Below are 23,707 nucleotides of genomic sequence, written 5' to 3'. Positions count from 1 at the left end.
AAATTCAAAAAATTCTAAAAACTTGCACAAATTTCTAAAATTTATATCCATATCCAATAATTAACAAACAAAATCCAAATTTTCTTTCATTTCTAAAATTTTAAAATGCCTTAAATTCCTAAAATTTCTAAAAATTAAAAAAGGCAAAATTCTTCAAATTTCTTGAATTGCTACAATTGCCAAATTATCTAAAATTCCTAAATTTTCCAAAATATTAAAAGTTCTAAATTTCTTAAAAGTTTTATATTAATAAAAATTCAAAAAACTGCAAAATATCCTAAAATTTTCAAAATTCCTAAAATTACTAAAATTGCTACAGTTCCAAAAAAAGGAAAATTTTAAAAATTCTTTAAATTGCTACAATTTCTTAACTCCCGAATTTCCAAAAAATCTAAAACACTTAAAACTGCTAAAATTCAAAAAAAAAAATAAAAATACAAAATTTCTAAAAAAAAATGAAATTGTTTAAGGTTTTTCAATTTCAACAATATCCTAAATTTCTGAATTTTCCAAAATATCCAAAAACTCTAAAAAATTAAAAATTTCCTAAATTCTAAAATTCCACAATTTTTTAAAAAATATGCAAAATTCCGATTTTTTTAAAAATTTCTGAAGATAAAAAAAAACAAAGTTTAAAAAAATGCTGATCTCATTAAATTTCTGTAATTCTTCAAATTCTAGAAAATGCAAAATTCCTACAATTCTTAAAGTTTTAAAAATTCTTCAAATTCCATTTTTTTTGAATTCTTTAAATTTCTGAAATTTAAAAAAAAACATAGATTCAAATAAATTCATATTTTTTAAATACTATTTTTTAAAATTCCTAATTCCTAAAATATCTTAAACTTCAAAAATTTTAAACACTAACTCTTATAATTCCTCAAATCCTAAAATAAAAAAAATGCAGAATTTCTTATGGTTTTAAAATTGTTCAAAGTTCTTACTTAAGTTTATTAAATACAGTCATCCCACATATTCGGAACGGTTTCCAGATCGGCAAATGTTCAAAAAATCATAGCAAATCGATGATTGAATTCGCTTTTACCTTCATTTGAAAGCTTTTCTTGCGAGCTTTCGAATGCTGTATCGAACATCTGCAAATTTTAACTTTTATATGAAGTTTTTGAAGAATTACTATGACCCTTGAAATCCACAAATTCGGAACACTTTTTTCTTACGAATGTAAACAAACTTTGGATCTCTCCAGGAGTACATATTTATTACCAAATAATGACTTCACACACTGAAACCAATGAAACTCAAGCTTAGTGATGTTTTATACATGGTCTTGGAATTTAGTTTATTGTTCAAAAAGAATTACTTTTACTAGTGAAATAGCAAGATAATGTCCAAATGAAGGTTCTAAAAATAGTAGGGTGTACACAAAAGCTACTTTTGGCATGCTATTGACAAATTATCATAAAAGTGTTCCGAATTTGTGGGTGTTCCGAATTTGTGGGATGACTGTATCTAAAATTTCTAAAATTTCAAAATATCCTAAAAGTCTGAAAAACTCCTAAAACTCTATAAATTTTTAAAATAAATTTTTGTAAATTTCAAAAGTAACTAAAATTACTAATATTTCAAAAAATCTAAATATCTAAAAAAAAAGCAAGCCGAGAAAAACGCAAGTCAAATTTGTCCCGCCAAAAAGGCTACGTGTTAGAAAGTCGCGAAAAAATGTTTTTTTACGGTTTCCTGAAAAAAAGTACTACATTTCATTGGTTTTCTGATAGTTCACATGATTTCGAACTAAACTGCATCGGTACCTAAAAATTGACGAAATTACATATCGCACGGACTTACTTCGAGCGCAGTGAAATTCTTTTTTCTATTTTCGGTACATTTTACTTAGGCGGGCCATTCTGCCACCCCTGCCCCTACTAAAATTCCTAAAATTTCTTAAAATCTGAAAATTCTTAAAAAATGTAAAATTCCTAATTTTTTTAAAATTCCTTAAATTCCTAAAAATTTCAAAATTGACAAAATTCTTAAATTTCTAAAAAAATCAAATTCCTCGAATTTCTTAAATTCTAAAATAGTCCAGAATGCCTAAAAAAAATGTTTGTATAAATCGTGTTGCCAAAAACGGGATGGCACTGAATTCTAAAAATTCCAAAGATGAAAAAAATCCAAAAACTCAAAAAGATCTAAAAATTCGAAAAATTTCAAAAATTTAAAAAAATACTAAGAGTTCTACAAATATAACAAAATTAAATGATTATACGAATTCAAAACACTTGAACTACCAACCTGGAAGCACTCCCAACCCCATCCTTCCCGATCGCCGCCGGCGGCAAATCCATCACCAAATCCGGCGCAATCCTATTCCGACTCAAAATCCGCGACGTCGTCAAATTCTGGTACGAGCTCTGCGTGGCCCGCTTCTGCCACAGGTCCCGGTTCGCCTGGAACACGTTCAACGATCCGCCCCCACTTCCGGCCACCGCCAGGCTCAGCTTGTTCTCCGACAGGCTAAAGCTCTTCGAGTGGTACTTCCGCATCGGTTTCCCCTCCCCATTCTCCCCGTTTGACGAATCCGACAGCCGGTGGCACTTGTCGTCCTTGCCCGGTGGAAGAGTGTCACTGCGACGGTTCAGGACCAGCGAACTCTTGGTGTGCTCCGGAGGGTCACCCATGCCGCCGAGCAGCGGCTTGGACCGGAACTCGACGCAGTCGTCCGGGAGTTCGTCGTTGCTGGCGGTTCCGCCACTGTTGCCGCTGCTTCCGCCACCGTCCGGAGCGGGGGATTTGTCCCGGTTGACGGTTATCTTCGTGGGTTCGGCGTAGATTGGTTCCGACGGTTTTTGCGGCTGGAAGGAAGGGATGGGCTTTAGTATTTTTTGAGTACTCTTTGGATTCCGAAGAAGTGAAAATTAGTTGAGTCAGCACAATAGAAGAAAATGAAAGCTTTTAAAGGTTTTTGTTTTTGTTTTTTTTTTCAAACCTAAAACTAGAAGTAAGTGATTTTAGACGTGTCTCAATACAAAATAAAACAAAATATTGTGCACATTTCAGTGGAAATTTTTTAGAAGCAGTAGCAGTTTTGAACTAATTTTGTCGCGATTGTGATATTTTGTCGAACGTTGATTTTAGGCCAGGGTAGGGTTAGTTAATAACGCCATCTTGTGCAGCTTTCACCATTTGACTTTTACAGATCCCCTCAATTCGATTTCAATTCTGAGATGATCCTCAAAGAAACAATGTTGGAAATCACTTGAGAGTTAATATTTTATTTATTTAATGAATTTCCTAAAAATGCAATCAGAAGAAAGTCTTTTGGTCAAATAGTTTGAAAGTTACGAGTAAAAGAATTAAAAGTTTGTTTAGAAAATCGTTAAAAAAAGAGGGCGGTGCCAAAGAAAGAGGGATGGTCCAATCGGCACCAAACTTGGGATTTCTGTTGACATAGAATGACCCATAAATTGAATATAAATTTCAAAACTTAGCACAATCAATTGTTTTTTGTTTGCGTTTTTTTTTTTTTTTTTTGATAAACTTAACAAGGAACTACACAAACTAACAGTTGTGCCACAGTTCTTGAAAATGCTGTAAAATGTCTCATTTCATAAAAATAGATAAATTAGCGTAAAATAAATTGTTCGTGACAAATTTTTTTTTACATTTTTGAAATTATGAAAGTTAGCGGAAACATTAATCAGATATATATTTTTATTGACTCAATGTTAAGTTGTAAAAACAAAAAAATAGAAAATCAAACACTTGTAGAATCAGCCGATTTTCGTTAATAAGTAATTCTGTCGAGAATCGCAAAATTTTTCGACATTTTCAATGTTGTATTTTTTTTTTAAATTTGGATGAAACTGTATCCATCATTGATTATGTCCGTATAAGCCATTTTGCAACATTGGTTTCTCCATAAAAACTTGGGAGTTGTCCATACCAAATGGAAAAAAAAACATACGTTTAAATTGTTGTTTAAGGGGTTACATACATGTAAATCGACAAAAAAAGTCAGAGGTTGGTGTGAACACACACTTAATTTTATTTAAAATCTGTTTTTAGAGCATTAAAATATACATTTTCATCTACTATCACAACAAATTTGAAGACATTTGGTTGTATCATTGCCGAGATATAGCTATTTGAAGTTAGCAGTTTTAAAAAACGGGTGCCACGATATCTAAACAATGCCTTGACCAAATCGGCTCAAAATTTTGGTGAAGACTCGTTAAACCGGTTCCGTGTGCATGACGAAGGCCGATTTTCAAAAATCTCATTTTCAAAAAAGATAAAAATATTTATGTGTTTTTCATATAAAGAATCATCAGCTTTTGATTTTTGTTTTTTTTTTAGCAAAATTTTACAATTGGGCTTCGTCATGCACACGGGATACATCTTGAGAGTCTTCACCCTAAATTTCAGCCAATTTGGTCCATTCCATCTCAAGATATCATGTCACCCGTATATCAAATCGGTGTTTCGACAAAACCGGCAAAACGTTGAGCTCAAAATCGTCTCTAACTCAGTTTAATAAAGTAATGTCTTCATGAAACTTTCAGGAGTGACTGGAAATCATCTTTTTAGTGGATTCAGTGAATTTTCTGTAATATGAATTTTGTGATTTTCCGTTTGACTAAGTTTATGAACTTTTTATGAAATCTATGCAAAGTTAAGGTTAACTTGATAAAAAAAAAATATAAAAATACAAATTTTGGTTGCCATTACAACTAATTTTATACAAAAATACATTTTCTCAAAAAACCTACTTTAAAAATTGTGCTGATGAAAATGCCTAAAAATCTATTTTTTTTATTTCTGTTGTAATAATAATGCTAAAAACTTTAAACCTATAAACTTAGTTTAACTATTTTGAGTGTAAAATTTTCCACAGAATCGTATAATGCAGTTCGCTTTCTGATTCGAACTCATTTTGAATGAGAAAAACATGAGACTTTTAAAGTATTTTTAAAATCATATTTATCATGATTGTACTAAACAAACTTTTGAACCTTTTCAAAATTTGTTGAGGACTGCTTCCTAAGGTACTTTGAACACTTCTCTACCAAGCACAGCATGATTCCATACCAAACATTGAATATTACGCCCATTTAAAAAAAATCAAAATATTTTTTTCGAAAAGATCGGAAAATTTCACGAATTTTTCATGTGTTAACCATGAAAATCGGACCATTAATTGCTGAGATATGGTCATTAGAAAAAGGTGGGTTATTTTTGTGAGATTAAGAAAATGTCAACTTTCGTGTTTCTTTTTCTTAAAGCGGCTCTATCTCAGCAACCCGAGGTCCAATCTTCAATGTCTCTAAGACAATTTTATAGCAAATTTTCTGAACTTTAAAAAACAATATTTTTAGAAATGGTCACTCATGGTCACTATTTTTAAAAATTGAAAAACTGCAAATATTTCGCTAAAATCAAACTTTCGGTGGCTATATTTTGAAAACGGAGCCCTTTATCAAAAAATCTGTATGGTACTTTTCGATTGCAAATTCAATTTTGCATTAAAAAATAATGTCAAACTTGTTTTTGCATGAAACTTCGATTTTTTCCAAAAATCATTATTTTTTCAAAAATTCATAACTCGACGGCAGATTTTTTGACCATGTTTCTCTATGGCTCAAAAGTTGCGGATTTTGGTCCCCTAAAACATATAAAAAAATCTCGAAAATCAAAAAATACGTATTTTGGGAAATTGAGTTTTTGTAAAAAAAAAATTGACTAAAAAATATGCAATTTTTTTTTTCGTGTACCTATTTTTTTCTCAAAAGTCCTCAACAATACCTACAACTTTGTCGAAGACACCAAATTGATCAGAAAATTCACTCAAAAGTTACAGCTGTTTGAATATTTACATACCATTTTTGTATGGACAGCAGCCAAAATTGTATGGAGACTTGTATGGGTGAACCAATGACGCATAATAGCTTGTTTGGTCATAGGGAAGGCCCCCACAAAGTTTAAATCAAATAAAAAAATACAAATAAAATCCATTTCCGGTTTTGGTAGAGAATTACTCAACTATTTTAAGTTGACTTTTTCGAAACAAATATCTTTTTTCAAATTGTATAAAAAAGTGCCAAATCTTGTCCATTTTGTCCAAACACAAAATTTTAAATAGAAGAGTAAATTTTGTACAATTTTATTTTTAAAATTATTGTTCCTGTTCTACTCAAAAAGCCCGTCTGTTTGATTCGACGAAACTAGCATTCTAATTTTCATTGCAAAAATTGAACTTTTGAATCCTCATCTTTGAAAAATATTTACAGAATTTTGAAATCACTTCTAACACTGTAAAAAGCAGGGCTGTGGAGTCGGAGTCGGTGGAGTCGGGTCTTTTTGGGGACCTGGAGTCGGAGTCGGAGTCGGAGTCGTCAAAACTCGAACAGCTGGAGTCGGAGTCGGAGCCGGAGTTATCTTAAATTCAACAAAAAATAAGTTTTTTTATTGTTCAGTATTTCCTATAGAACAGTTTAATTTTAAAAAAATCTTTTATTTTTAATTGATTTATCAGATGCCATTATGTTATTGAAGCTTTTTATTGTGATTGAAAAGCTCTAATTGTGTTATTACACCATGAGTACAAGAAAATCAAAGTGTTGCATTTAAAATAATTGAAACTATCAAAAAATATCAAAAGAAGTTGCAACAAATTTTGAAATAATCATTGATTGTTGATGTTGATTTTAGGTAATCTATTTTGATATCGTTGCAAATTATTGTTGAACAAATCTCAAGAATTCAGTACAAAAATAAACTAATAAAATGTATTGAACAAAATATAGGATTTTAATTTATTTTTCAAATATTATAAATAAAAAAACAGAATCAAAATATTATCAACTGGTACAAATTTTCTCATACTGAATGTCCCACGCCATTATGACGAAAGGTGATAATCATTGCAAATCAATGTACCTTAACAAAATAAAATATTTGTGACCTAGAAAATATTTTACTTGTGGATATTTGTTTTTTATTATATTTTAAGTTTTTTTTATATATTTTGATGGAGGCGCAAGATCATTTATAAAGCTTCGTTTTAGGTTTCACGAAGTACCGTGAACCTCTTTTTTAAAGCATATAAAATTTTAAAATTAAAATAAATTAAAAATTTCCAGGGTAAAATATTTCCCATGTTACAGATATTTGAAAAGGACATCTTAAGCGTCCTTTCCACGAAGAAATTGTTTAGATACATTGATTTGCAATAATAATCTCCTTCAGCCATGGCGTGATGTCCATGTACGTCTTAAAAAAACAAAAAAAAAATTCATTTAAAATTGTCATTAAAAAAACAAGGTGCCTGTCACTGTGCTTCTTACAAATATCAGCCTGAAAGTGAGCAAATTGAATTTTATTGTGATCTAGGCCAAGTTTCTTTTAGTTATTCATTCAAAAATAACAATTTAATATTTAAATTTATTAGCTTTGAAAAAAATATTTTCAAATTTGAGGTTAAGCAATAAATCTAAATTTACTTACAAAACTGTTTTTCTCAAAATGCCTCTAAAACTGAAGATATTTTTAGATTTCTGTTTCCATAACGTATAAAATTTGTAACGTAGAAACTTTTTTTTCCGTTTATTTACTTTACTTCACTTTTACTTAACTTATTTTTCTTGAGAAAACATGGCGCTTAGAGAGTATTTAAATAATCCTATTTATCAATGATTTAAAAATAATTAACTGATAATAGTTAACTAACTTTTGAACATTTAAAAATATGTGGAGTCGGAGTCGGAGTCGGAGCCAACTATTTGTTGAAAGCTGGAGTCGGAGTCGGAGTCGGCTAGAGTTGGTTTGCCGGAGTCGGAGTCGGAGTCGGAGCCAACCATTTGTTGAAAACCGGAGCCGGAGTCGGAGTCGGAGTCGGCTAATCTGAGAAAGCCGGAGTCGGAGTCGTTTGAAATATGACCCGACTCCGCAGCCCTGGTAAAAAGGCTGCCATATTTTTTTTAATTTTGGAAATGTTTTTTTTTCAATGAGATGAGAAAATTTCACAGAGACCATGGAATTTACATCATTGAAAGGTCGGAACAACAATTTGATAAAGGAAATTTTAGACAATTTTATCAGCTTTTTAAAATATTATTTCAGAGATGGACGAGGATGTGCACATTTTTTTTTTTATTGGGAAAAAGTAAAATTTTTAAGCGATGAGCTTTTTAATAAAGTTTTTCTTTCACCTTTTTATGAATCATTTGCGCCTGAACTAACAATTTTTGTCAATTTATGAAATAAAAAATGGAATCGTTAGAAGTTTTTTTTTCAGTAGAGGATTGTAATTTGAGTTCTGATTTTCGTGCGTATAAATAAGTAAGGCACGTATGGTAAAGTGATGAATCCAATTTGGATCCAATTATGAATTATTATGTGCAAGTGAATAGACAAATCTAACCATGTTTTTTTGTGATTTAGTAGATTGTATCAATTTTGCTGGTAATAGACTAAACATTTAAATAAAAACCTAAAACACAAAAAAAATACTCTTTTTAATATTCTTACGATAAAACACAAACACATCAAACTACACAATAACCAACCTTATCTTGTTCTACGCCTACTACAGTTTCCGTAAACCAGATCTACGTTAAAGCTCGCAACATTTACGTGGTTAAGTTAGTTATATGGCAATGTTATTCAAGAGGACAAACACAAAAGCATTTCAATATTAGGCAAGCAAGCAAAAAGGGCACAACTGTTAACAAAGACACAGACGAAAACAACCAAAGAAAATACCGGAAACAAGAAAAGTACCAAACGAATAAAGAATCACGTTAAAGAGGTTAAAGAATTAGAATAACAAAGAAGAGAACAAAACATAGAAACAAACAAGTGTGAAGAATAAAACGCAAAAAAGTCTCACCTCGGGCAGTGTTTCTGGTTGGGGGGGACGGAATCCGAATCATTGAAGAGAAGAGTAACGAACAAAACAAACGCAACACGAAGAACGAAACGAAACGAAACGAAAACACAACAAAAGGGCGGAGCGAAACTCGGCAGCGGCAGCACATGACTTTCTCGAAGTTTGTTTTTTGATTTGTTAGCGTTTTGATGCCAATTTGGGTTACTTTGAAACAGCGAATTTTAAGATTTTTGTTTTGAAGATTGATAAAGTTCTTTATTGTTTTTTTTTCTGCGCAAAATTATAATTTTATGTATAAGCTTGCTTAACAGTTAAGGATGATGTAATTAAAGAGGTCATATTTAATATGACGACGGACCTTAATGCCTAACGCTTCACAGGAGATGGCTACCTCAATGTAGTAATAACTGATAAGGTGTGATTCATGTTTTATTACGGGTGGAAAAGAGAGGTTGAAGAAGGGTACGTAGACTTGGAAGGAGTGACCCAGCCCAGTCCTTGAGCAATTCCAAACTCGAAGGAAAAACCGAAAGTCTGTTTGTTAGTATTCCCTCGAGCTCTCCGAAGTTCTTACAAAACAAAATCATACTAAATTTGAAGTAGGGAGAAGTTTGTTAATTTTAGTTTTTTTTTTGTTTTACTTTACACAACGTCTAAAGACTCGAGCCAACCGAAGAGTTTGGATATTTAAAAGTGAGGAAAAAAATACACGCAAAAATAACAAAAGAGGTACAAGCACTGAGCTAGAGGCCACATTCAACGCGCATGCAGTCGTTCAGTTCTAAAATCTATTACTTAATTTAGTGGAGGTATTCTGCAATGATGGTGAACGTTACACCATCTGTATTTTGAAACAAGAACTAAATTCTAATACAGCGCCATCTAACGTCAACTTCTTATCAATTTTAGCTTTTTTTAATTTGATAGATTGATTAACTTTTACCATCATTGCAGAATATCTCCAAAGAGAAATTGTAAATAATTTCAGTGTCTCGCCACTGAAAGGCCTTCATCTCAGACACAAACCATAGACTAACAGGAGTTAGTCTATGCACAAACCTTCCAAAAAGGTCAAGAAACAATACACAATCTATTTCTAGAGTCCTTCTACGTGAAAAAAAAAATAAAAACACCACACTCTTTACAGTTTCATACACAATTTGAATAGTTTGAACGGCAATTTCGGAACAAAAACACGGAAGTTTATGAAGAAGCGGAACAAACAAGACAAAACAAAAGGTTCGCGAGTCTCAAACCGTGGTCTCCAGTACCTCGAATGTGAAGTGGTTCATGTCCTCCAGGAACTCGGCCGACGTTTCGAACGAGTGCGGCTCGTCGTGGTAGCTGTACGTGGACGCCTTCAGGTCCACCGTGTCGTAGTGGATGTAGTCCGGATCCTTCAGGTCCGCGGCCAGTTTCTCCCCGATCAGCGGGTGGGCCGTCGGAAGTGGCGGTTGGTGCGTCACCTGCTGGTTCAACGGAGGTTGAGGCTGCGTCGGCTGCTGCTGCGACTGCTGAATCGTCTGATACTGGGGATGGCCGGGCGATGCCGAAGACTGGATCAACCCGCCAGGCGTTGAACCTGCGCCGCCGCCCGTTGGACCACTGCCGGGAGTCGCGGTCGAGCCGGTTGAGCCCGTGTAGTCGCTGCCGCACGTGATGTTAGAGAGCGTGTTCGAGTTCTGGGTGCAGATCGACAGCTGGCTGTTGAGCGAGATGTTGCCGCTGGGGCGGCGCTTCCGGACCGATTCCTCCGAGCTGGACGACTTGAGGTGTTCGCTCTTGTCGCGGTCTTCGTCTCTGCAAATGGAAGTTTTAATTTAGAAAAGATTATTTTAGTTTCGCTTTTCGTTTGCTATATTTATTTACCAACAAAAAAGAAGAGAAATTCTTTACGAAATAGATCTTTTTTTATCATTTTTATTTTTTAGTCCGGCAGAAACTTTTTTCGTGCCTTCGGTATGCCCAGAAGAAGCCATTTTGCATCATTAGTTTGTCCATAAAATTTTCCATTAAAATTTGGCAGCTGTCCATACAAAAATGATGTATGAAAATACAAAAATCTGTATCTTTTGAAGATATTTTTTGATCGATTTGGTGTCTTCGGCAAATTTGTAGGTATGGAAAAATTATACACGGTAATTTTTTTTGTGTTTTTTAGTTTCACTTTTTGTCACTAAAACTGGATTTGCAAAAAACACTATTTTTATTTTTTTTATAACAAGACTAACACTTCAAAAGGGCAAAACATTCAATATTATGTCCATTTGAAATGTTAGTCTTGACGTAAAAAACATTAGTTGCTGAGATATTAGAAAATGGTGGGTTGTTTGGGTGAGACTTCGAAAACATCATTTTTTCTATTTTTAAACCTTTGCAAAGCAAAATCTCAGCAACTTAGGGTCGTATCAATAAAGTTCAGAAAAGCAAAATATATAGAATTTTATCAGCTTTTCAAAAATAATTTTTTTGGGCAAACATTTAAAAATTGAATAAAAAATGAATTACTCCGACTATTTTTAAAAAAGTTACATTAAAATGGCTATAACTTGAAAACGGTGCACTTTATCAAAATTTCGCTAAAATACTTTTAGATTGCATTTTGACTTACATCGAAAAATGAAGTTGAAAAACTTTTGCGACCAATATCTTGATTTTTCAAAAAAATAGTATTGATTAAAAAATTCTTAAAAGATTTGTTGCTCATTCTGGCAATTTCTTAAAAGTTGGCATTGCCCCCTAAAACAAATCAAGTTTTAGTGACAAAAAGTGAAGTTTAAATCACAAACAAAATTGTATCATTTTTTCAGTGTAGGCCTTATCCATACATGCAACTTTGCCGAAGACACCAAATCGTTTAAAAATTTCCTACAAAAGGCACAGATTTTTGAATTTTCAAATATCATTTTTGTAAGGACAGCTGCCGAATTTGTATGGAAAATTATATGAACAAACTAATGATGCAAAATGGCTTCTTTGGGCACACCAAAAAGGTTTCAGCCGGATTAAAAAATACAACAAACAAAATCTCAGAAAATTACTCAGAGGCGAAACACTCAAAAGAAAATCGCTCCTGATCTTTTCAAAGAAAATCAATCGACCGAAGATTTTTTGAAAATCTCATTGGTGTTGTTATTTTTAAATCATTTATTTTGTTTTGTTTACAAACATTGTTTATCTACGAGAAGTGAAAATCATTTTTCGACATGTGACGTGTCAAATACGTGTTCCGCTGAAAAAGTCATATGATGATTTTATGAGTTTCTCATTATCGATCTTTCGTATGCGAGAGAGGAGAGCCATGTTTCCATTCGATCTTTTTATCTTTTGATGAGCGTCATTTTTTTTTCTTTTGATAAAGATTCTTGCATCACTGGTTTACAGTAAAGTTACGTAGAACCCACTCAGAGCGTTCCGTTTGAATTCCGTTTAGAATTCCGCTTGAGCGAAAAAAGTTCGATTCGAATTCTAAACAGTGTTCGTTTTAGATTCTAAACCGCATTCCGTTTCAAACGCAACAACCGGTTCCGTTTGAGTTTTCGCCGCAAATCGGTTTAAGCGGAATTCAAACGGAATCGAATCCGAATGGACGGATAAGATTTGACAGCTGCTTCTTCTTCTTGTTTTTCTTTCTTTTTTATTTTCTTTTTGTTGAAATTAGATCGAAATTTAACACTGATTTAACTGTTTTGGCCTATTTAGGCAATTTTTATTAGTATTTAAAAATTAAACAAGAAAACACTCCCCACCATGAATCCCTAGGTTTTTAATTACATAAATTTGTAAGTTTCACAATATATTAATACACTTAAAGGTCTAGACAGCACCTCTGAGGTGTCGGTCTTCTTATCGTCTTCTTCGGACTTCTTGGCAGTATTGACCTCGTCGCGCTTCTTGGCGGCTTCGGTCACTTTCTAGGCCTCCTTCTTTGCGACCTTCTTGGCAGCCTTGATTGTCCTCCTCCGGAACCGACCAACCTGCGCGAGTCACGTATCGACGACAGTCGGGACCGGCGACAAATATGCTGCTGGCGACGGCACAGGGCCAGAACCTCCTTGCGCGAAGCTTCTTGACGTCGAGACGACGTCTCTTGCGCTCCTGCACCACCGGCGCGATGAGATGCTGGATCTTGGGCGCCTTCAACTTGGTCTTCTTGCCGTCCATCTCTGGCAGTGGGCGCTTCACCGCAAACTGGCGGACGTCGTCATCTTTGGTCAGGATGCACAGTTTGCGGATGTTGGTTGCTCGCTTCGATTCAAGACGACGCGGCACGATCGTATCGGAAGGCACAACGCGGCCGACAGCAAAAGTGGCCCTTCTTCAGCAGCAGACGGACACGGGGGTTGGTCAGCACGCTCTGCTTGTCGTTGCCATCGGCAATCTTGAAGACGTATAACTTCCAGTCATCGCCCAGATGATCGGCACCGACTTCCACACCTATGCGCTTGTCGTAAAAGTGGCGCAGAATGGGGTCATCTATGATCTCGATGGTTTTCTAGGCTCTCGTAGCTATTCCAGCGCCTTCTCTTCTTCCTTAACCGGCTTATTCACGAGCCCTAAAAGAGATAAATATATTACTTTTCTAGTCCAATTATCAAACTAATACAATTCTTACCCGTCCTTATTATATCGCATCATTCAGCGATGTCGAGGCCTTGACATCAATCGGAAGAATCTGATCGCAACCCCGGCGCTAGACGGCACAACAAGACGCCCATCGCAACCAACAATCCGGAATGTGGTACTGCGCCACCGATCGACACTTCCCACTCTTGCCATCTTCCCCTAAACCGCGGCCACACCGTCGATGATGGCGCGCTGAGCAAGCCGCGACAGACCATCGCCGAGGGCCACCAACACCGTAATGCCGGCGTACTTGATGGCCTGATGATCCCAGACCGCAGCACTCCGGCGGAAGTTCACCACATGCTGCGAAAAAAATGAAAGAAATCTCCAGATCAATCCAAATTAATCCAAAGGGGGCCTGGGCCAGCAAATTTTTTAAAACGCGAACAAAGTATTTACTTGGCGCGATTTCCTCCGCGGGGGCTTCGACTGCTGCGTCCATCACGAGACTTGCTGGCGCACACTTTGTCGGCACCAGACTGGTGGCAAGCTTGTCAAAAAGCGTCGGCACTCGAAAAAAAACCTGATTGAGCAAGTTTGACATTTGCTTCAGCAGGCAACACTCACACACTAAAAGAAAAACCGCTTCGGCGAAACGCGGCGAAATGTCATCGAGGTTCCGCCGTACACCAGCAGGTGTCGCCCTTGTGCAAAAAATGCTCAAACGGAATCGAAACGGAACCCAATCAGACAATCTGTTTAGAATATTTCGAACCAATTTTCGAAGCGGAATTCGAAGCGGAATGAACCCGTCAAGCGGAAAACGATTTGATTGGGAATTTTAGGCACTGACAGGGATGGAATAATTGCAAAAAAAAACATTTTCGTTTGCGAGCTTTCTTCATTCGCGAAAGAGAGAAGAGGCAAATCACGCAAAAGAAAATCGCTCCCGAACTTCTTCAAGAAAATCATTCTGTAGACGATTTTTTTTGTGAATTTCCTTGTTAACACCCCTCAAAATTATTTATTTCGCTTTGTTTACACACATTGTCCATCTACGAAAAGTGACAGATCATCTTTCGACGTGTGACGTTACACTTGCAAGTGTAGTCACGAATAAGATGTTGCGATTCTTTTTACCGATCTTTCGTGCGCGAGAGAAGAGAGCCTTGTTCCTTTCAATTTTTTTTGCTGAATGAATGTTCAAGATTTTCTTTTGATGATGATTCTTCTATCGCTGGGCACTGAGCATAAATAGGAAAGAATTCACCAAAATATCTGGAGTTTTTTTAAAAGAAGGTCCAATAAACCAAATTTCATGTTTTTGCTTTTTGGGTGTTTTTGAAACCGCCTTGAGTCAGGGGTATTATTTATGGATGGTCCCTAATCCGTTTTAATATAAAGGAAAATACACCCTTTTTCGTCACACTAAGTTTTTCGACATGTTCTCGTAACTTTTGCAGTTTGCCGCTATTCAAACAATATAATATTCAGATACATCAACACCAGAGAAAAATTCAAAAAAAAAAACTGGTACCGAACATACGATTTTTTGAAAATATTGTGATTGGGAACAGATCGAAAATATAGTCAAACATAATAACAAAAACCATTTAAAGGTGTACAAATATTTCAACCGAAAATTATTTTATAACATTTAGATAAGTGTGCCCATTTAATTTCCAGTATTTTTTTACAAGCTAACAAAATTTCCTACAGTTTTCTTCATTTGACCTTGTTGACACCGAAATTTTTTATTTTTGCATGGCAATTATGCAATTTTAAGTAGTTGAAATATGGGAAAGTTTATTAATTAAGTTCTGTTAAAAATACTGTTGAGATTTAGCACTTTAAGTATATAGAAAACATTAAATTGGCTACAGAAACCAAAAATGAATGAAATTTCGTTGGGCGTCATCCATAAAGTACGTACGCTCCTAGGGGGGGAGGGGGGGTTACCGAAGGTGTGACAAGATGAGACGAAGGGGGAGGGGGTTTGCGAGATTGTGACGTCACGCTAGGTTTTTTTTATGATTGCATAATATTGCATTACATAAATGTACACAATTAAATTAAATCCTCTTTTCTAAAATTGTTTGCTTACTATTATTAGAAGTACCGTCATCAGGGGTGATATTGAGTCTTCTAATTTTTTGCATTTTTGTAAGACCCAAACTCACCCCCAGACCCAATTTCACCCCGGATGACGGTATCACATTATAATTTATTATATAGTCAAATTTTTTTTTCAGCTGGAACTCCAATATTTTGCAAATTCTTGCTTGATAAAAATAAATGCTTTGAAAGTAGGGTCTTCATAAGAAAACTGCTATAAATGGTGAACTTATTAGATACAAAGCTGTGAAAAACTGTTTTCATGATTTTTTAATACTTGAATATACCAGGTCTTCTTATTTTTATAAGATACAAAACTGCTTTTTGTATATCGCAATGATTATTCTAAAAAATGAATAATTAGAATAATTTAACTTATTTTTTCATATAAATATTGCCAAAAATACCAAAATTATGAGAGTTTAAAGATATCAAAACTATAAAAAACCCCATCAAAAACAAGGGGGGGGGGTCTTTTTAAATGTGACGTATTTTTTGAGGGGGGGTTCAACCTTGTGTGACGAAGTGTGACATAGGGGGGAGGGGGGGTTAATTTTGGCCGATTTTTGCGTGACATACTTTATGGATGACGCCTTGTTTATAATTTTTAATGTTTTTTTAATCATTACTTTCAGTGTCCCAAAATGATAAATACCATGTTTTTGAACTTTTTCTCTATTAAATTACTTTGATTTAAGGTGTATTCAAACTTAGCAGTACGGATTTGTATACGGATGCAAAACAGTGTGAATGGGAACATTTGAAATGTATTGGAGGAATCGCTTCCGCACTGTGCGTCCGTACTGTCAAATTTTGTGCGGATGCGGCTGTGGCTGCTTTTGCGGCTAAGTTTGAATACACTCAACCCCCGATGGTTTAACACCAACTGTTGTCAAACAAACGAGGTCACTTTTTAGTTTGACACCCCTTATACATGGAGTTCACATACACCACCAAACGTTTGTTTCGATAGCGCCGTATAAAAAGTGACAGTTCGTCACTTTTTAGTTTGACCAACGGGGTACAAACTAAAAAGTGTCAAACGAATGTGACCAACCACCGGGGGTAGAGTGTACACTAGGGTGCCCAGAAAAAATGACCCCCTACTCCACAAGCGGAAAACGGTTTTTTGGGTTATTTTAAGTATCTGTGTAAATTTTGAGCGATATTGGATGAGATTAACCCATTGATACCCGAGCCTAAAGTTGGTGTAAAAAATGTTTTTCATACAAAAATGTCTTTTTTTAATCGCTAATAACTTTTCAGGATCGAGTTTTACAGCTTTGGTATGTTCTACAAAGTTGTAGAGCATTAAATTTTCATTAAGAATCTCACTTTTGGGAATATTCGGATGGAAGTAGCGCACCGTGCAGACCAAACCATAAGAAACTTGGATTTTCCATACATTTTTTCGAGTTTTCCCATACAAACTTCACCTCCGAGTATGAATGGGTAAATGATGACCGATTTTGCTCATATTTGGTCCAGAGTCCTAGAATAGGTCAAGGAACAATATTCAGCTTGTGGAGCGAGGTTTTGAGAAAAAGTCCCATATTCTGGGCACCCTAGTGTACACCTTTATCCGTAGCATCCGTAGTTTTGCTCTAGTGACACGTCAAGTAAAAAGGGGATGGAGTGCTTGTTTACAAACGCAGATTCGATCTATTGAACTGTTTCTACGGATATTTTAAAAATATTGTTTGTTTTTTCAAAGCGATATATTTTTTACTTAGGTACTTTTAAAAGATTTTAGATAGAATGTTTTAAGCTGTCATTTTCACAATTTGTTTACAGCGGCACTCGCTGATATTTTTCAAAGGCCGCATGCAAAGCTAAGCTAGGGGACCACACCTCTTGTCTTATTAATGAAAACAAGTTTTGTCTCTGTTATTTTGAAATTGAAGCTTAGCTTCTCAACAATTTCGGATAATTATGTTATTACCACCTTCTATGACAAATCTTATTCGAATTAAAAAAAAACCTTTTATAAAACCGCAACTGTCCCAAAACTTACTTGATCTTCAGCGAAATGTACTTGTCTGGAATCAATCCGGTTTTACCGCCGACGGCTCCGCGCCACCAATCGTTGGAAACCTAAAGCAAAACAAAAAAAAGCAAGTTATTTTCGCTCAACCTTCTTCTTTGCGGATATTGACCACCCACCTGATTGTACAGTATCACAGTGTCGCCCTTCCGCAGGGACAGCTCCCGCTCGGACCGCGCCAGGAAGTCAAACTGCACGATCGCTTCGAACGTGTCCGACTCGTCCTCCGAGGGGTACACCTCCGAGTCCGGGTCTTCGGAGACCTGCTCGGTGGGCGAATCACCCACGTCACTTTGGAAAAAAAATGGTCAGAATTAGATTTGAGAGAAACGAACAATACGGGGGTGCGACCTACATGTCCTCGAACGGTTCCGACGAGATGAACTTCTCGTACTGCATGCCGACCAGGTCCTTCGGGAACAGCTCCGCGTGGTACACGATGATGTTTTTGATCAGCTCGTTCACCTGGTTCTGGTACTGGACCTGGTCCTTGTCCTCGGGGGCGGGCATCAGCGTCGGGCCGAAGCAGATCGCCAGGTTGTACGCATCCATCATGTTCTCGTCCGAGTACTCCGACAAGCTGTTGGTGAAGAGTTTGATATAACTTCGAGAATACTCGAGGGTGCAAGAACTTACTGGTTCAAAAATGCAAACAGATATCTGATCACGATTATGACGGACTTGGGCAGAGTCTGGAAGAACTTGCGGATGCCCAGCACGATCTCGTGCTTGGACTCGAGTTCTGAAAAGGAAGACAATTGAAGATTTTTTGGAATTCGAAGTCTTGTGGAAAAACTTACGTGCCAACGTTACAAAGTGGTCGAAGTAGATCAGCGGGAAGAGCGGCTCTCGCAGTTCGCGCAGATACAGCTTCAGGACTCCGGCCACCGAGTTGATGTCCGAGGCGTCCGTCGTGTCCGACAGCGGGTCGTCCCCGCGCTCGAAGCCCTCCTTAAAGTTACTTATTTCTACTTGAGATCCGGACACGCGGAAGATACCCTGGTGGTGAAGTCCTGTTGAAACAATCGAAATCATTAGATATTGAAGAGCTTCTGTATAACTCAAGTGAATCCCAACTCACCGTACAGATTGATAACCCGAATGCAGCTCCTTAGAATTAGTGGAATCTCCTCGCCCGTGGCCTCCAGGTACTCCTCCAGCGAGCCGCCAAACAGCTTGGGCCGGCCCGACTTGTTCATCCGGCCGATGCGCTTCCGCTTGGGGACGTTCGACTTGGTGAGCGTGTCCGTCTTGAGTGCCGAGTCCTTCGTGAGGGCGTTCCGCAGAAACTCGGCCTTCGAGTCGAGCCGCGCTATTCGTGATGTGGCGAGGATGTACTCGCGGATTTTCTGTCGAAATTGAAAAAAGTTGAAATTGATACTCAAAACATAGAAATAGTTCAGCTTACCGTGATGTAAAACTCCTCAATCTCGTTCTTGTCGGACCTCAGCTTCAGCGACGTGTTCTCCGGCTTCCCCAAACTAACGCCCCCATCCCCGAACGCAGTCGTCACGTCGTAGTCCTTCGTGTTCAGTATCTCTAGCAGGTTGATCTCCGCCGTCTCCAGCGTCTTCCAGATCTCCTCCGACTCCATGCGCAGATTGTTAACCCTCTGCTCCAGCTGCACCAGCCTCGACTCCATCTCCTGGTGCAGCGCCTTCTGCAGCTCCGGCTCAATGTCCTCGTCCTGGCCCTGGAACTCGAGCCGTTTCGGAATCATGAACGCACCGCTGTGCTGCTCCAGGAACTTTTGCTTGTCGGCCCGGCTGTCCATCGAGTTGACGATGTGCGACAGCGTTTCGGTGTTATTCAGCACCGCTCGACACCGGCCCTGGTCGGCGGACACGTGCATCAACAGGGCTCGTGATACCACCGAATGGAACCCAAGATCCATGCAATCAATCAGATCGCTCAGATCCTCAACAAAGTACTTGTGAATGGTCGTATTCGATGCCTCCAAGCACAGCTGGTACTCATTCTTTGCCTTCAGCGCCTTCAACCGCGCGTCCGTGTACTTGTTCTTGCGCTTCAGCACCTCCTTCTCGATCAGCCGGTACTTTTTGCTCCGTTCCAGCTTCTCCTTCGGAACGCTCTGCTGCAGCTTCATGCGTTGATTCTCCGCCGCTCGCAGCTTCTTCTCCGCCTCCTTGGCCTCGGTTTGGTACGTGTGGTAGGTCTTCATGTTGGTGTGCAGTTCCTGCAAGATGCGCAGGATTTCGACGTGGGTTTCGAAGCCGATTTCGCGACATTTGCGATAGATGCGCTGCACGTCGTCCCACACGGACTGGAGGCGCGCGACCAGGTGCACGGAGTAGATCTCGGACAGGGCGGCGTGATCCCGCGAGAGGGACTTGGTCTGGTTGACGAGCTGCTGCCAGCACGAGTACGAGGAGAAGAGGGGCCACTGTTCGCGTCTGGAAGGAAGGGGATACAAAATGGACGGTTAGTTTGATTTTTACAATTCTGATAATTTAATTATCTAAAAAAACAATTTTCGGTCAGGAAACAATCGATAATATTACCATAAAATCTTAAATTATAGAACAAATTTTGAAATAAACAAAAAAAATCTTAGCGATCCATAAGTTGATTAAAAAATGATGATTTATTTTGTAATTTGATTTATTCACTGTTTAGATATAAAACGGAAAACAAGTTAATAAATTATAAACAGTGCATATGGATTTGAAATCGGAAAATTTAATCCTGAATTAGGTATGTTCAAAGTCTTTTCTGGTGACGAATTTGTTTAAGCAAACTTTTTTTATTTTTCAAAATTAAAAACAAAACAAAATATTTTTTAAAAGAAGTAAAAAAAGTGGAACTTCAAATTCTGTGCATTACATTAGAAATCTTCAAAATTATACTTATACACAAAACTCAGAATAAATTTTCTGAAATTTATATTACAATTTGAAACGCAAATTTATCAAATTAATGCATTTCAAATTGTTTTTGGGCGGATTTGCGTTTTCAAATAAATATTCTGATATTTTATTACTGCATTTGGAATTCGGAACTGAGGTGTAAGTTAACATTTCCTATTTCCAATGCCCTTATTTATAATTTATAATTTAAAAAAATCTATGCTTTATTAACTTAGTACTGGCCAATTTATTTCAAAAATTTGAATTTTTCCCGAAAACTTTAACTTTTGTTGATTTATATTTTTCTTGTTATATTTTTTTTGTTTTAATTTGCATTTATCTTGTTTAGCTTATGTTTGTTTTTGATATTATTTGGCTTACTCTACCACCTTCTTACATTACCTTTTGCCTAACTGTTTTTTCATGTTTTTAAAGTCACGGTTTTATGTATTTGCTTGTTTTCGTATTTTCTACTATAAAACGATACCATTTACATTCAAATTGTAAGAAATGCGTAGAGGCATAGTCTGGGAGACTACAAAAATTACTGCATAATTACTTTTACTTCAAATATAAGAAATGTTAGTAAGAAACACAGCCAAAAATTACCAAAGAAAAAATGCATTTTTGGAAACATTGGCAAAGTCTCATAAAACAAGTCAAATTTCCAACCTAAGAATTTTCTTTAATTTAAAGAGTTCTTCTTTCCAATGCTTTTTAAAGATCAAAAACTAACTTAATCCACCTATGTGGTTGGTGCCTTCCTCACTTTTTTCCAAAAATGGGTTTGGACACAAATTTCGTCTAATTTCGTTAAGTTTCGGAATACAAAAAACACACATATTACTCAAGGGCTCATAAGTGGCATCTTAGGTGGTCATAGCTTGAGGCAGGGTTACCTGATCTTCAATATTTTAGACTCGTTGGTGAGGTCTTTCGATTACCTAACCAACGATGGGTCGGATGATGGATCCGGACATTGTTTACATACATTTAAGTGAGATCCGGCTACAAAAAAGTACATAAATATCACTAAAGTGGTCAGAACTCGAGACAGGGTTGCCAGATCTTCAATGTTTTAGACTCGTTGGAAAGGTCTTTCGATTACCTAACCAACGCTGGGTCGGATGATGGATCCGGACATTGTTTACATACATTTAAGTGAGATCCGGCTACAAAAAAGTACATAAATATCACTAAAGTGGTCAGAACTCGAGACAGGGTTGCCAGATCTTCAATGTTTTAGACTCGTTGGGAAGGTCTTTCGATTACCTAACCAACGCTGGGTCGGATGATGGATCCGGACATTGTTTACATACATTTAAGTGAGATCCGGCTACAAAAAAGTACATAAATATCACTAAAGTGGTCAGAACTCGAGACAGGGTTGCCAGATCTTCAATGTTGTGGACTCGTTGGAAAGGTCTTTCAATTTCCTAACCAACGATGGGTTGGATGATGGATCCGGACATTGTTTACATACATTTAAGTGAGATCCGGCTACAAAAAAGTACATAAATATCACTAAAGTGGTCAGAACTCGAGACAGGGTTGCCAGATCTTCAATGTTTTAGACTCGTTGGAAAGGTCTTTCGATTACCTAACCAACGCTGGGTCGGATGATGGATCCGGACATTGTTTACATACATTTAAGTGAGATCCGGCTACAAAAAAGTACATAAATATCACTAAAGTGGTCAGAACTCGAGACAGGGTTGCCAGATCTTCAATGTTTTAGACTCGTTGGAAAGGTCTTTTGATTACCTAACCAACGATGGGTTGGATGATGGATCCGGACATTGTTTACATACATTTAAGTGAGATCCGGCTACAAAAAAGTACATAAATATCACTAAAGTGGTCAGAACTCGAGACAGGGTTGCCAGATCTTCAATGTTTTAGACTCGTTGGGAAGGTCTTTCGATTACCTAACCAACGATGGGTCGGATGATGGATCCGGACGTTGTTTACATACATTTAAGTGAGATCCGGCTACAAAAAAGTACATAAATATCACTAAAGTGGTCAGAACTCGAGACAGGGTTGCCAGATCTTCAATGTTTTAGACTCGTTGGAAAGGTCTTTTGATTACCTAACCAACGATGGGTCGGATGATGGATCCGGACATTTTTTACATACATTTAAGTGAGATCCGGCTACAAAAAGTACATAAATATCACTAAAGTGGTCAGAACTCGAGACAGGGTTGCCAGATCTTCAATGTTTTAGACTCGTTGGAAAGGTCTTTCGATTACCTAACCAACGATGGGTTGGATGATGGATCCGGACATTGTTTACATACATTTAAGTGAGATCCGGCTACAAAAAAGTACATAAATATCACTAAAGTGGTCAGAACTCGAGACAGGGTTGCCAGATCTTCAATGTTTTGGACTCGTTGAAAAGGTCTTTCAATTACCTATTCAACGATGTATATAATGATGATGTTTGGTTCAGTTTACTGCCATTTATTCAACTTCCAAAAATATGCGAAAACACATTTTTATACATAACTTTTGAACTACTTATCGAAACTTCAAACAATTCAATAGCACCGTATGGGACCCTAAACCAAGTCGAATGCAACTGGTTTGGTCAAAATCGGTTCAGCCAGTGCTGAGAAAACTGCGTGACATTATTGGTCACATACACACACACATACACACACACATACACACACACATACACACACACATACACACACACATACACACACACATACACACACACATACACACACACATACACACACACATACACACACACATACACACACACATACACACAGACATTTGTTCAGTTTTCGATTCTGAGTCGATATGTATACATCATGGTGGGTTTTCGAGCTTTAAATAAAAAGTTCAATTTTAGAGCAGGATTATAGCCTTACCTCAGTGAGGAAGGCAAAATTGGTTGAAAAATGAATTTTTGACGAATTTTTAGATCAAAGCCCGCCTAGAGACTGGGTTGGGTTGTAGTGGGTTAACTACAAGAATATTTTCAAAAAAAAAGAAAGATTTTTGATTTTATTTTACATACAATTTTATTTGATTCACACAGTAAAAATCATGGTATTATTGAATCTGATGTTGACAGATTTTGTGTCAGAAATACTGTTTATTATAACCTCTGAAAATGTGTAAATTTTGATAATTTAATGTGTAGTTTAACATATTCCAAATAAAGGTAAAATTACATCGAAAAAAAATTTAATATTCAACCATCAAACTTTACAACCTTCGAAAAAATACTTTTTTTACTTTGTAT

The 23,707-nt window shown here is 36.7% G+C and overlaps 1 protein-coding gene and 1 pseudogene across 4 annotated transcripts in view; both read right to left on the bottom strand.

Moving 5' to 3' along the window:
* The window catches only part of LOC6048560 (SLIT-ROBO Rho GTPase-activating protein 1), a 161,823-nt gene that overhangs the window by 3,685 nt on the left and 134,431 nt on the right, over positions 1-23,707 (bottom strand). For all 4 annotated transcript variants that reach the window (XM_038257718.1, XM_038257717.1, XM_038257719.1 and 1 more), the window contains 9 exons: positions 18,982-19,987; positions 18,655-18,922; positions 18,374-18,586; positions 18,210-18,315; positions 17,929-18,153; positions 17,693-17,864; positions 17,544-17,623; positions 10,120-10,648; positions 2,254-2,813 (listed from right to left, as the gene is read on the bottom strand). In XM_038257718.1, coding sequence (XP_038113646.1) covers positions 2,254-2,813; positions 10,120-10,648; positions 17,544-17,623; positions 17,693-17,864; positions 17,929-18,153; positions 18,210-18,315; positions 18,374-18,586; positions 18,655-18,922; positions 18,982-19,987 — 3,159 coding nt within the window. The remainder of the gene's footprint in view (positions 1-2,253; positions 2,814-10,119; positions 10,649-17,543; positions 17,624-17,692; positions 17,865-17,928; positions 18,154-18,209; positions 18,316-18,373; positions 18,587-18,654; positions 18,923-18,981; positions 19,988-23,707) is intronic.
* Positions 12,619-13,352, bottom strand: LOC119766733 (annotated as a pseudogene).

The sequence above is a fragment of the Culex quinquefasciatus genome, chromosome 2, assembly GCF_015732765.1.
Source record: "Culex quinquefasciatus strain JHB chromosome 2, VPISU_Cqui_1.0_pri_paternal, whole genome shotgun sequence".
NCBI lineage: Eukaryota > Metazoa > Arthropoda > Insecta > Diptera > Culicidae > Culex > Culex quinquefasciatus.
This window is presented reverse-complemented; position numbering and strand designations above follow the sequence as displayed.